Source organism: Oncorhynchus kisutch, linkage group LG3 (genome assembly GCF_002021735.2).
Source record: "Oncorhynchus kisutch isolate 150728-3 linkage group LG3, Okis_V2, whole genome shotgun sequence".
Classification (NCBI taxonomy): Eukaryota; Metazoa; Chordata; class Actinopteri; order Salmoniformes; family Salmonidae; genus Oncorhynchus; species Oncorhynchus kisutch.
The window spans coordinates 19824022-19839677 of NC_034176.2; the positions used below are offsets into that span (position 1 = coordinate 19824022).

Sequence of the window (15656 nt, forward strand, 5' to 3'; positions counted from 1 at the left end):
CTATCCCTCCTTCTCATTAGGATCATAAATGAGACTCTGAGGGACCAGTTGCTGGTGACCATACAGAAGACATTCACGTACAGCCGGACCCAAGCCCAACACCTCTTCATCATCCTCATGGAATGCATGAAGAAGAAGGAGTTGGTGAGTGTTCACACTTGCTCACGAGTCACCATGGAAACATACCCCCCCCCCAGTGTGATGGGGATTATTAAGGAGAAAAAAACTGAGATTTAGAAGTATTAGATGTAAGCAGAAGGAAAACCCATTTAGCTCCTACCCCTTATACCCTACCCACTACACTGTCCAGAAACAACCCCCCTACCCCCTACACTGTCCAGAAACAACCCCCTACCCCCTACACTGTCCAGAAACAACCCCCCTACCCCCTACACTGTCTAGAAACAACCCCCTACCCCCTACACTGTCCAGAAACAACCCCCTACCCCCTACACTATCCAGAAGCAACCCCCTACCCCCTACACTGTCCAGAAACAACCCCCCTACCCCTACACTGTCCAGAAACAACCCCCTTACCCCCTACACTGTCCAGAAACAACCCCCTACCCCCTACACTGTCCAGAAACAACCCCCTACACTGTCCAGAAACAACCCCCCTACCCCCTACACTGTGCAGAAACAACCCCCTACACTGTCCAGAAACAACCCCCTACACTGTCCAGAAACAACCCCCTACCCCCTACACTGTCCAGAAACAACCCCCTACCCCCTACACTGTCCAGAAACAACCCCCCTACCCCTACATCCTACCCCCTACACTGTCCAGAAACAACCCCCTACACTGTCCATAAACAACCCCCCTACCCCTACATCCTACCCCCTACACTGTCCAGAAACAACCCCCTACCCCCTACACTGTCCAGAAACAACCCCCCTACCCCCTACACTGTCCAGAAACAACCCCCTACCCCCTACACTGTCCAGAAACAACCCCCTTACCCCCTACACTGTCCAGAAACAACCCCCTACCTCCTACACTGTCCATAAACAACCCCCTACCCCCTACACTGTCCAGAAACAACCCCCTACACTGTCCAGAAACAACCCCCCTACCCCCTACACTGTGCAGAAACAACCCCCTACACTGTCCAGAAACAACCCCCTACCCCCTACACTGTCCAGAAACAACCCCCCTACCCCTACATCCTACCCCCTACACTGTCCAGAAACAACCCCCTACACTGTCCATAAACAACCCCCCTACCCCTACATCCTACCCCCTACACTGTCCAGAAACAACCCCCTACACTGTCCAAAACAAGCCCTTTAACCCCTACACTGTCCAAAACAAGCCCTTTACCCTCTACACTGTCCAAAACAAGCCCTTTACCCCTACACTGTCCAAAACAACCCCTTTACCCCCCACACTGTCCAAAACAACCCCTTTACCCCTACACTGTCCAAAACAACCCCTTTAACTCCTACACTGTCCAAAACAACCTCTTTACCCCCTACACTGTCCAAAACAACCCATTTACCCCCTACACTGTCCAAAACAACCCCTTTAACCCCTACACTGTCCAAAACAACCCCTTTAACCCCTACACTGTCCAAAACAACCCCTTTACCCCCTACACTGTCCAAAACAACCCCTTTACCCCCTACACTGTCCAGAAACAACCCCTTTAACCCCTACACTGTCCAAAACAACCCCTTTAATCCCTAACTCCTACCCCCTTGAAACTCGTGGAGATCTGAGAGGATGAGACACGGTAATAGCTCCACCCTGCCCCCTAATATGCTTTTTTTGTCATATTTTTGTCACACAAATGTCCAAACCATTCAGATCTCAACAAGTATCTAGGTGATCAGGGCTGTGAAGGGGCTGGGAATTCAAAGGCAGTCTGACATAGTCCAGGACCAACTGGTTTGGCTTTAGGTTGTTTTCCTCTCTTTTCCTTTCTATTTTTTCTCTCTGCAAGTGTCACATCCATTCAAAACCATTCAAAATCCATTCAAAACATACCCCATGGCTGTCAGTCACGTGAATGAACTTCCCCTCAGGTGGTGACAGGGTCTCTTCAGGTCAGGGTCTCTTCAGGTCAGGGTCTCTTCAGATCAGGGTCTCTTCAGGTCAGGGTCTCTTCAGATCAGGGTCTCTTCAGATCAGCGTCTCTTCAGATCAGGGTCTCTTCAGATCAGGGTCTCTTCAGATCAGGGTCTCTTCAGATCAGCGTCTCTTCAGATCAGGGTCTCTTCAGATCAGGGTCTCTTCAGGACAGGGTCTCTTCAGATCAGCGTCTCTTCAGATCAGGGTCTCTTCAGGACAGGGTCTCTTCAGATCAGCGTCTCTTCAGATCAGGGTCTCTTCAGGTCAGGGTCTCTTCAGATCAGCGTCTCTTCAGATCAGGGTCTCTTCAGGACAGGGTCTCTTCAGATCAGGGTCTCTTCAGATCAGCGTCTCTTCAGATCAGGGTCTCTTCAGGTCAGGGTCTCTTCAGGACAGGGTCTCTTCAGATCAGCGTCTCTTCAGATCAGGGTCTCTTCAGATCAGGGTCTCTTCAGGACAGGGTCTCTTCAGATCAGCGTCTCTTCAGATCAGGGTCTCTTCAGATCAGGGTCTCTTCAGATCAGGGTCTCTTCAGGTCAGGGTCTCTTCAGGACAGGGTCTCTTCAGGTCAGGGTCTCTTCAGATCAGCGTCTCTTCAGGACAGGGTCTCTTCAGGTCAGGGTCTCTTCAGATCAGCGTCTCTTCAGATCAGCGTCTCTTCAGATCAGGGTCTCTTCAGATCAGGGTCTCTTCAGGACAGGGTCTCTTCAGATCAGCGTCTCTTCAGATCAGGGTCTCTTCAGGACAGGGTCTCTTCAGATCAGCATCTCTTCATATCAGGGTCTCTTCAGGTCAGGGTCTCTTCAGATCAGCGTCTCTTCAGATCAGGGTCTCTTCAGGACAGGGTCTCTTCAGATCAGGGTCTCTTCAGATCAGCGTCTCTTCAGATCAGGGTCTCTTCAGGTCAGGGTCTCTTCAGGACAGGGTCTCTTCAGATCAGCGTCTCTTCAGATCAGGGTCTCTTCAGATCAGGGTCTCTTCAGGACAGGGTCTCTTCAGATCAGCGTCTCTTCAGATCAGGGTCTCTTCAGGTCAGGGTCTCTTCAGATCAGGGTCTCTTCAGGTCAGGGTCTCTTCAGGTCAGGGTCTCTTCAGATCAGGGTCTCTTCAGGTCAGGGTCTCTTCAGGTCAGGGTCTCTTCAGATCAGGGTCTCTTCAGATCAGGGTCTCTTCAGGACAGGGTCTCTTCAGATCAGCGTCTCTTCAGATCAGGGTCTCTTCAGGTCAGGGTCTCTTCAGATCAGGGTCTCTTCAGGTCAGGGTCTCTTCAGGTCAGGGTCTCTTCAGATCAGGGTCTCTTCAGGTCAGGGTCTCTTCAGGTCAGGGTCTCTTCAGGTCAGGGTCTCTTGTGGAGAGAGCTCATCCTCAATATTTAGTAGACAGTCCCGCTACACACACAACGATACATATTATCACAACACTTTCCCTGGCACAGAGTGACATTTCACAGGGCATGCCACACGCTCTATGGTAAGTGGATGATGATGGTAATCACATTATATTGTCCTCATACATAGTGAAATGAAATAGTCACTGGATCTCTTCAGCCTCGATTAGCCCACATGCACTGAACAAACACATCTTTGCTTTGCAATAGCTGATTTACCAGTTCAGTGCACAAGCACAAGTATAATGTCATGTGCATGGAATGTCGGCCACAGTAAGCAAATGCACACTCTGTTACATGTAAATGAACACTCTGGTACATGTAAATGAACACTCTGGTACATGTAAATGCACACTCTGGTACATGTAAATGCACACTCTGTTACATGTAAATGCACACTCTGTTACATGTAAATGAACACTCTGGTACATGTAAATGAACACTCTGGTACATGTAAATGCACACTCTGTTACATGTAAATGCACACTCTGGTACATGTAAATGCACACTCTGGTACATGTAAATGCACACTCTGGTACATGTAAATGAACACTCTGGTACATGTAAATGAACACTCTGGTACATGTAAATGCACACTCTGGTACATGTAAATGCACACGCTGGTACATGTAAATGCACACTCTGGTACATTTCCAAGCCCAATATGCTTGGAAAGTCGATTACATCACAATCGTTGAATCATAACCACAACTGGAGACACCTCGTCAAATTGAGGACTTTTTTACCAAACAGCATTACAGTAGCTAGCAAAACAGTGTAGGAGCACATGTTATGTAAAAGGCAGGTAGCCTAGCGGTTAAGAGCGTGGGGCCAATATCTGAAAAGTCACTGGTTTGAATCCACGAGCTGACTCGGTGAAAAATCTGTTGACGTGCAAGGCAAGGCCCTAGTTGCTCCTTTTTTTTACTAACTGCCAAGAATAAAATTGCTAGCTAGCTAACTTTGAAAACTGTGGGGCAAAACAATTTACTTATTTGCAGTTGCTACTGCACCATACTTTGCAAGCAAACCTTGAGATTGAAATCATGGTTGCATGTGTTGTTGTCCTACTTTTTTGTAATTGTAAATCTCTTTAAATTAAACTATATATATATTTTGGAATGTTTTGTGTCATTTTGTTGTGTGTTCTTTTGTCTCTCCTTTGTTCCTTTTCCATAAAATATTCACATTTTTATGTGATGATTAGGAACCTTTTTGTGTCTGTGTTGGTGTTTCTCCTTTTCACTGTGCATCCCATGTTTCTTCCTACGATACAGACAAACACACAGATAGGGAACTGCATATTCCCACACAGAGGGAGGGGGAGGGAGGACGAGAGATGCTGGTCACGGATGTGGGTGTGTAAATGGATTGATTTGAGCTCTGTGGGGTTTACAATGTGATTGATGCTCACTCAGATGCATCTCCAGAACACCCAGTTGAATTGGAGTCGCTGGAGAACTTAGAGCCAAGAAAATCTGATAGACAAAAGAGTCTACCTCTTCCTTAGCTACTGGCACCACTACCTACGCTTCTACTACTTTACTATAGTACGTCCTCTATGAAATGGATCATACTGAGGAGGTTTGTATGTGCTGCCACCTTGGTCTTGCTTGACTTAGGCTGATGCAGGGTAATGCCAAGCACAGTAGTGTGGTGTTGGCTGTATAAAGCTAGAGCAAGAAAATCCTGTAAGATTTCTGATGACTTGGGACTAACGAGTTTGCATGAAGGAATATAATTGGGAATCCCTTGGAATTGTAGCCTACCGTGTCATCATGACATTCTAATCTACGCTGTTTCACACAGCAGGTTCGGTGCTCTTTCGTTTAGTCAGTGTTTCGATTAAGATACATATTAGTAGCCTTCTACCATGTAGACATCCATAGCGGGTCATGTTGAGAACAGGGTAATTACTGCTTCCTGGCCCACTGCCAGCACTGCCCTATAATGCTATCCCTGAATTATTCTTCTGGCAAGCCGAGAGGTTTCAATCTCTCTCTCCGTGTTTTCCAGCATGAGCGACGCCGTTCCTATTAATCAAACTGACAGGCCTCGGAGTGTTCGTTCCTGAATCCCGTTTGTAAACACATGGTTCCTACCAGGAATACCTCGTTCCTTTTCCTTATAAAGACTCGTGGTGGTGAGGGTGTCTTCCAAAAAGCATGTACTCATCAGCGAGCTGAGCAGTGGGCTTCCGCTGTGCATTGAATCCCTTCAAACTTTTGCTGTTCCCCGTGCAGTAGGGAAATCACCCGACCATCTCTCTCGGCTGGAGGTGTCAGACCTGCTCTGCGTCAGGTCTCTGGCTCTCTGCTTGACACTCTTCCTCCCCTGTTGCACATGCTAATGCCCTCACAGGCCCTACACCGCTCCCATATCTTCATTTAGCAGCCGTCTCTTTCGTATCCATGTCAGTGATGATAAATCCACCGCAGTGACACTGCTGAAAGAACCACTGTTGGAAAACGATATGAATTCAAGTCATCCACAGTGCGCAAGAAAGAGTCTTTGTTCGTAAAAATAAGTCTCTATGACGATAACACCACTATGATGCCTTTGTAAGAATGGCATGTCCTTTATATCTCAGTAGATTACTCCTCTCTTATATTTAAGTCTCAAAGGGGTTATTATATGTCATACCCCCACAACACGGTCTTCATTATGGGCTTGGCTATGGCAGAATCCTTTTCTAAGATGTTTCTCCTCTTTTCTGTGTCACTGGCTTCTCTCTCAGATGAATAATTAAATGCAGGATAGGCTTTATATGTTTAATTCCCATTAATGACTGAGTATGAACCACCAGCCCTCAATGTTCCTCCGCCTCTCTGGCAATGAGAGGACTCATCCGGCTTTTACTTGATTATGTTGAGGCTGGTTTATCACATTAACATTTCATGAAGACAGTTTCAGCCACAAGACAGTTGTTTCCGTCTCTCTGTTGCTTTGTGTGTCATATTGATTGAGGGGTGTGTGTTTTAAACCAAACACACTCCTCAGCCCTGATACAGACTGACTGACTGACTGACTGACTGATTGATTGAAGTGATCAGGGGGAAAATGGATACAGTTAAATATCAGGATATAATTGTTTACAATATCAAAATCAAAATGTTGCGCTAGTCAGCTGTATCTACACCAAAACAACAGTATTTTCCTTCATGGCTTGTTCTCCATCTTCTATTAAATAGTGAGACAGTTCATTTTCTCATGGCCCTCTATTGTCCCTCTGCAGCCGACATAGTCCAGCAAACCGGGAACATTCCCAGAACATTAGCTAAGATTCCCATCATGTTCTAGTTAGGGTTTTATCTAACATTAGGATGATAAACATCCCAAAAACATTAAAATACTGTTTTGATAACAAAATTCATTTTTTATTCTTGGAACGTTCTAGCATTCACTAAAATGCTGTGCACAACATCTGTAACAACCACCACAGAACATTCCTCAAAGGTTCTCATTAAGTTTCCACGTAATGTAATAACTCAATGTGCCAGTAGTGTTTTCCCAGCAAACCAAAATTGGTTCTGTGAAAGTTTGCAGAACATTCGGTAGGTACCGGCAAATGTTCACATAACACAAAAACTGTCCAGTCGTGCTGATGATTTTGAAACAGTCACCTAATGTTGCAAGAACATTCCCAGAACACATTTGGTCTGTTCTTTAAAGGTTCATAGAATGTTTCATTAGGTTGTGGGAACAGTCTGGTGAGAACATTGTGGGGACATCACAAAAGACATTGTGAAAATGGTTCTACAATGTTTCTTTTAGGGTGTAAAAAACATTCACCTGAACACATTTAATCTGTTCTTTAATGGTTCCCAGAATGTTTCTATAGGTTGTGGAAACATGGGGATATGAGAAGCGATAGGTTCCCAAAACACTAAAACTGTCCAGTTCAGATAATGTTTGTATCAGGTTGCAAAAAACATTCCTTTGATGTTGCAAGAATGTTGACAGAACAGCCTTTCTAAGTTCTTTAAAGGTTCCCAGAACATTAAATTAGGTTATGGGAACAGTGTGGATACATTACAAGAGATAGGTTTCCAAAACATAAAATATGCTCAGTTGTGATGACAGTCATACAATGTTTGTTAGGTTGCACAGGAAATTCCCTTAATGTTGCAAGAATATTCTTGTGATATTCACGAAGATTGCACAGAACATTCCCACAAGGTTCATAAACAATATTCTTGTAATATTCATGAAGGTTGCACAGAAAATTCCCGAAATGTTGCATAATGTTCCACAATTTCCAAATATATCTTTTTTTTATGACGGTCATGGCATATTTGTTTTAGGTTTAACATAATATGCCATTGATTTTCATGTAATACACATGTCTACCTTGTTTTGTAGGTCCTCAGAACATTTCAAGAACATTTAGAAAAGTGTATTTTTAAGTTTGACTTAATATTACCACAACATTCTCAGCGTGCAAATGTGTATTTACTTAATGCAGATTGGAATACATCCCCATCATGTTTCTCAACAGATGAAATGGCCATTTGCATTGTAGGCCCACTACAAGGTGGTATAGACACACAGCACTTTCATTTCATCCATAGGACTTTTGAACAGCATTCAAACATTAAAAACATCTTTCTTACACTTTCTATGTTGACAATCTGCACATATGGGGTTTGAACCTGAGATGGTTGGTTCCTGGTTGATCTTTTATCCTTTTTGCCACCAGGGAATGACATTTACATCTTCTTTTTTCAGTATATAGCACATGGCTGTATGGGCATTCAGGAATTCCATGCTTCCTTCTTAGCCTTCTTAGACATAATTAACCTGAGTTATTCAACATCACTTCACCCATCCTCTTTATATGCAGCACATATTTACAAGGTATCCAAGACTGTGCTGATCTAGGATCACTTTTGCTTTTCTGATCATTAACAATCAAACGGGGGCGATGATGTCAAGTGTCTCAAAGTAGGAATTATATTGTTTGATTTTTTTACAGTTAGTCTTAATTCTGCATTTCATTAAAATAAATCCTCTCTTTTAGAAGAATGTATTTGAGCCTCAATTTCACTCATTTTTTTTTTAAGGAACACGTTTAAAGAATATGTGGGATTGAACCTACAATCTTTGGATCTGCAACCAGATTGTTAACCCTCTATAATCATCAGAATATGTGGGATTGAACCTACAATCTTTGGATCTGCAACCAGATTGTTAACCCTCTATAATCATCAGAATATGTGGGATTGAACCTACAATCTTTGGATCTGCAACCAGATTGTTAACCCTCTATAATCATCAGGATATGTGGGATTGAACCTACAATCTTTGGATCTGCAACCAGATTGTTAACCCTCTATAATCATCAGAATATGTGGGATTAAACCTACAATCTTTGGATCTGCAACCAGATTGTTAACCCTCTATAATCATCAGAATATGTGGGATTGAACCTACAATCTTTGGATCTGCAACCAGATTGTTAACCCTCTATAATTGTCAGAATATGTGGGATTGAACCTACAATCTTTGGATCTGCAACCAGATTGTTAACCCTCTATAATCATCAGCACAACTGGACAACTTTTGTGTTATGAGAACATTTCCCGCGACCTAACAAATGTTCTGAGAACTTTCACGGAAACAATTTTGGTTTCCTGGGATTGACCAATACGTTTGTAACATCGAATCGTAATAAAATTGCAGTATCAAATATTAATACATATAGAATCTTGAGAATCATAATACATATCATAGTATCGTGATAATATCATATCTTGACGTCCCTGGCAATTCCAATCCCTAATAGAAAGAAAGAGAGACAGAGAGACAGATGGATAGAGAGGCAACATAATTAGGTTAAGCAGTAGGAGCAGTGAAGTGGGTCACAGGGCTTGTGTTGAGACTGGTGGAGGGGAGAGAAGAGGAGGCCACCTACAGGCAGGGTCGGCAGGGGACTGGTGTGAGGGGAGGGTTGGCGGGGGGCTGGTGTGAGGGGAGAGTAGGCCACCTACAGGCAGGATTGGCGGGGGGCTGGTGTGAGGGGAGAGTTGGCAGTGGGCTGGTGTGAGGGGAAATATTTCCCTGCTAAATTAAGAGGAATGTCTTCCTATCAGCCTGAGCCATTTGGCCGTGAAGAGCATTCTCTTGATTCCTAGTCATGTTGAGTGTTTAAATATGCACTAGCACCATGATCAAAAAGCATCCAATCTCACTTAAAAGGGGTGCTTCTTACTAGTTTATCTCTTCTTCCTCTGCCCTCTCCTCAACGCTTTAGTGTGATGGCTGTCAATGGCCTGTCTTCTTCATCAGTCCTAGTCGAGCGACACGTGTCAATCAATAGGCATGAAAGTTCTATCTGCATTTTTGTCCAAATGGAGTTATTGACATATCCTTGTTCTCTACCTATACAGTACTCTAAATACTCCAATTCATGTTGTTATTGACATATCCTTGTTCTCTACCTATACAGTACTCTAAATACTCAAATTCGTGTTGTTATTGACATATCCTTGTTCTCTACCTAAACAGTACTCTAAATACTCAAATTCGTGTTGTTATTGACATATCCTTGTTCTCTACCTATACAGTACTCTAAATACTCCAATTCATGTTGTTATTGACATATCCTTGTTCTCTACCTATACAGTACTCTAAATACTCAAATTCGTGTTGTTATTGACATATCCTTGTTCTCTACCTAAACAGTACTCTAAATACTCCAATTCATGTTGTTATTGACATATCCTTGTTCTCTACCTAAACAGTACTCTAAATACTCCAGTTCATGTTGTTATTGACATATCCTTGTTCTCTACCTATACAGTACTCTAAATACTCCAATTCGTGTTGTTATTGACATATCCTTGTTCTCTACCTATACAGTACCCTAAATACTTACATGCATGTTGTTATTGACATTTCCTTGTTATCTACCTATACAGTACTCTAAATACTCCAATTCATGTTGTTATTGACATATCCTTGTTCTCTACCTATACAGTACTCTAAATACTCACATTCATGTTCTTAAGCTCAAAAGAATACAAATAGAAATTGCTTACATCATGCAAACAAATGAGTGGTCAGAACATAAAAGTTATCTCATCTCAGAATCATCTTTTTGCAGAAATAACCTTATCAAGCTCTTCAAGTGTCAAAATATGCCAATCATCTATTGAATGAGATATAAATACTTGCTTCACAAAGACTGTTGACAATCGGTATTAAAAGTTGGGGCATTTCTGAAAAACATGTATGGTGGCCTGTGCACGCACACATCACTACTAAATATATAGAGTTAAAGTCAGAAGTTACCATACACTTAGGTTGGAGTCATTAAAACTCATTTTTCAACCACTCTACAAATTTCTTGTTAACAAACTATAGTTTTGAGAAGTCGGTTAGGACATCTTCTTCGTGCATGACACAAGTAATTTTTCCAACAATTGCTTACAGACAGATTATTTAACTTATAATTCACTTTATCACAATTCCAGTGGATCACAGTTGACATACACCAAATTGACTGTGCCTTTAAACAGCTTGGAAAATTCCAGAAAATGATGTCATGGCTTTAGAAGCTTCTGATAGTCTAATTGACATAATTTGAGTCAATTGGAGGTGTACCTGTGGATGTATTTCAAGGCCTACCTTCAAACTCAGTGCCTCTTTCCTTAACATCATGGGAAAATCAAAGGAAATCAGCTAAGACCAAACGCCTGAAGGTACCACGTTTATCTGTACAAACAATAGTACACAAGTATAAACACCGTGGGACCATGCAGTCGTCATACCGCTCAGGAAGAAGATGCTTTCTGTCTCCGAGAGATGAACGTACATTGGTGCGAAAAGTGCAAATCAATCCCAGAACAACAGCAAAGGACCTTGTGAAGATGCTGGAGGAAACAGGTACAAAAGTATCTATACCTACAGTAAAACGAGTCCTATATCGACATAACCTGAAAGGCTGCCCAGCAAGGAAGAAGCCACTGCCCCAAAACCGCCATAAAAAAAGCCAGACTACGGTTTGCAACAGCACATGGGAACAAAGATTGTACTTTTTGGAGAAATGTCCTCTGGTCTGATGAAACAAAAATAGAACTGTTTGGCCATAATGACCATCGTAATGTTTGGAGGAAAAAGGGGAAGGCTTGCAAGCCGAAGAACACCATCCCAACCGTGAAGCACGGGGGTGGCAGCATCATGTTGTGGGGTGCTTTGCTGCAGGAGGGACTGTTGCACTTTACAAAATAGATGGCATCATGAGGTAGGAAAATTATGTGGATATATTGAAGCAACATCTCAAGACATCAGTCAGGAAGTTAAAGCTTGGTCTTCCAAATGGACAATGGCCACAAGCATACTTCCAAAGTTGTGGCAAAATGGCTTAAGGACAACAAAGTCAAGGTATTGGAGTGGCCAGAATTGTGAGCAGAATTGAAAAAGCATGTGTGAGCAAGGAGGCCTACAAACCTGACTCAGTTTCACCAGTTCTGTCAGGAGGAATGAGCCAAAATTCACCCAACTTATTGTGGGAAGCTTGTGGAAGGCTACCCGAAACATTTGACCCAAGTTAAACAATTTAAAGGCAATGCTACCAAATACGAATTGAGTGCCTACTGGGAATATGATGAATGAAATAAAAGCTGAAATAAATCATTCTCTCTACTATTATTCTGGCGTTTCACATTCTTAAAATAAAGTGGTGATCCTAACTGACAGGGACTTTTTACTGGGATTAAATGTCAGGAATTGTGAATAACTGAGTTTAAATGTATTTGGCTAAGGTGTATGTAAACTTGCACTCAAGTAAACATTTCCCTGTAGGATACAAATGGAGAAGAGGAGGGGTGTGTTTCATATTCCTGCATTAGAGGGAAATCTAAGCCCCTAGTGATGGACACTGATTGTGTGGCATTATGGTCATAAACACAGACATTCAGTGATACAGTGCACGCCTGGCACACACACACATCCTTGATTATAATGTTTTGGTTGAGCAGATGGCTTGCAGGGTTGCTTGTTAGTGTCTCCCATAGTGAAATTGCCATAGTCACTTGGACATAGATGGTCCAGTCCAGTCCTGACTCCACAGGTCATCAATAACCTTCACTGAAATAATCTCTCTCTGACCACACACTGGCCTTCACTCATTCCCTCATTCCCCTCACTCACTCACTCTCTCACTCCACCCCCCAAACACACACACACACACACACACACACACACACACACACACACACACACACACACACGCAAAGACAACATACACACAACATTAACACACACATTTCAATAATCTGTTCTTATACAGGCAATGAAGACTTGGATCGATACCATCACATCTAATTTACTCTCCAATTTCACCTGGAGGCCTTTCAATTACACACCATGCACTCTCTCACAGATTGACAGATTCATCCATGTAATCTCAGCAGAAAAAGAAATGTCCCTTTTTCAGAACCCTGTCTTTCAAAGATAATTCGTAAAAATCCAAATAACATCACAGATATTCATTGTAAAGGGTTTAAACACTATTACCCATGTTTGTTCAATGAACCATAAACAATTCATTAACATGCACCTGTGGAATGGTCATTAAGACACTAACAGCTTACAGATGGTAGGCAATTCAGGTCACAGTTATGAAAACTTAGGACACTAAAGGCCTTTAAACTGACTTTGACAAACACCAAAATAAAGATTCCCAGGGTCCCTTCTCATCTGCGTGAACATACCTTAGGCATGCTGCAAGGAGGCATGAGGACTGCAGATGTGGCCAGGGCAATAAATTGCAATGTCCGTACTGTGAGACACCTAAGACAGCGCTTACAGGGAGACAGGACAGACAGACCACGTGTAACATCACCTGCACAGGATCGGTACATCTGAACATCACACCTGCGGGACAGGTACAGGATGGCAACAAGAACTGCCCGAGTTACACCAGGAACACACAATCCCTCCATCAGTGCTCAGACTGTCCGCAATAGGCTGAGAGAGGCTGGACTGAGGGCTTGTAGGCCTGTTGTACGTCACATATGGGTACAAACCCACCGTCGCTGGACCAGACAGGGCTGGCAAAAAGTGCTCTTCACTAACGAGTCGTGGTTTTGTCTCACTAGGGGTGATGGTCGGATCCGCGTTTATCGTCGAAGGAATGAGTGTTACAACGAGGACTGTACTCTGGAGCAGGATCAATTTGGAGGTGGCGGGTCCGTCATGGTCTGGGGCGGTGTGTCAGAGAATCATCGGACTGAGCTTGTTGTCATTGCAGGTAATCTCAATGCTGTGCGATACATGGAAGACCTCCTCCTCCCTCATGTGGTACCCTTCCTGCAGGCTCATCCTGACATGACCTTCCAGCATGACAATGCCACCAGCCATACTGCTCATTCTGTGCGTGATTTCTTGCAAGACAGGAATGTCAGTGTTTTTCCATGGCCAGCGAAGAGCCCAGATCTCAATCCCATTGAGCACCTCTGGGACCTGTTGGATCAGAGGGTGACGTCTAGGACCATTCCCCCCAGAATTGTCCGGGAACTTGCAGGTGCCTTGGTGGAAGAGTGGGGTAACATCTCACAGCAAGAACGGGCAAATCTGGTGCAGTCCATGAGGAGGAGATGCACTGCAATACTTAATGCAGCTGGTGGCCACACCAGATACTGACTGTTACTTTTGATTTTGACCCCCCCTCCCCTTTTGTTCAGGGACACATTATTCCATTTATGTTAGTCAAATGCCTGTGGAACTTGTTCAGTTTATGTCCCAGTTGTTGAATCTTGTTATGTTCATACAAATAAGTTTGCTGAAAATAAATGCAGTTGACAGTGAGAGGCGGTTTCTTTTTTTGCTGGGTTTATATCATGCAGATGATATAGTATGCAGATACTTACATTATTCACACATTAAACACAATAATGAATATTCATACACAGACTCATGTAGAGACCGTAGATATAGATAGAGATTACTGTTTGCAAAATAACCTGTTTTTACATGGACATTGCCATTGAGGACTTCCAATGGATTAAGGACAGATCACAAAATTATATCCAGGTCATCAGGAGGGATCAACCAATGAATTATACTTGTGAGAAAACATTCCAAAACTGCAGGTGGCAGTAAACCACCAACCTTTATACCTGTTCAAACAACACACCTCAGGTAGCAGTTTGTTCATCAACTCATAGACTTAGTAGAAGAAGAACATTCACTACTTTAAAATGGAGATGCCTCAATGGCGCTGCTCACACACACCATGATGGGATAGATACAAAGATGTGTCATCTAACAAAGTTTATGTTAGAGGTACACAGGACAAGAGATAACCCTAACACACACATACAGTATGCCCATTTCTCTTGCTCCAGGAGATCACACAGCCCATTCCAAGGGGACAATGTGTGCCATCTCAGTAGCGGAAAAATAATGAACGAGCTAGCGTCTAAATAAATAATAATGTTTGAGTTAAATTATTTGCCATTTCTCTCGCATCTTTGGTGTCTGAAGGGCTTTTTAAAAAATAGAGAGAAAGAGAGGGAGAGAAGGAGAGAGAGAGATACTATATTGCATCATCGCCTGAGGGGAGGCGGGAGTGAAAGCCAGCTGAAATCCTGGTGCTCCACCAAATGAAGCCATGTATAGGGGGAGATGGGTTTGGCGATGTGATAGAGGGGAAAGGGCGAAGGATAGAGGGATTAGAGGAATAGATTTATGACCATGTGGCGGGGGTTCATAGTGCGCTCTGGCATTGCGAACACGCAGCTCATACATGGAGCTGCAAGGTGCCCTTCACACACATGTCATCATGCGACAAAATCTGGAGGAACTGCCGCATTCCCTCTCTCTTTTACCCTCCCTCTGCTTTCCCTGCCTCCCTCCTTCCCGGTCTCCTACTCCCTCTCTCTTTTACCCTCCCTCTGCTTTCCCTCCCTCCTTCCCGGTCTCCTACTCCCTCTCTCTTTTACCCTCCCTCTGCTTTCCCTCCCTCCTTCCCGGTCTCCTACTCCCTCTCTCTTTTACCGTCCCTCTGCTTTCCCTCCCTCCTTCCCAGTCTCCTACTCCCTCTCTCTTTTACCGTCCCTCTGCTTTCCCTCCCTCCTTCCCAGTCTCCTACTCCCTCTCTCTTTTACCGTCCCTCTGCTTTCCCTCCCTCCTTCCCAGTCTCCTACTCCCTCTCTCTTTTACCGTCCCTCTGCTTTCCGTCCCTCCTTCCCA

The 15656-nt window shown here is 43.6% G+C and overlaps 1 protein-coding gene across 2 annotated transcripts in view; it reads left to right on the top strand.

Moving 5' to 3' along the window:
* LOC109871557 (transient receptor potential cation channel subfamily M member 3) overlaps positions 1-15656 on the top strand; it is a 175342-nt gene that overhangs the window by 102026 nt on the left and 57660 nt on the right. For both annotated transcript variants that reach the window (XM_031818559.1, XM_031818570.1), the window contains exon 8: positions 21-144. In XM_031818559.1, coding sequence (XP_031674419.1) covers positions 21-144 — 124 coding nt within the window. The remainder of the gene's footprint in view (positions 1-20; positions 145-15656) is intronic.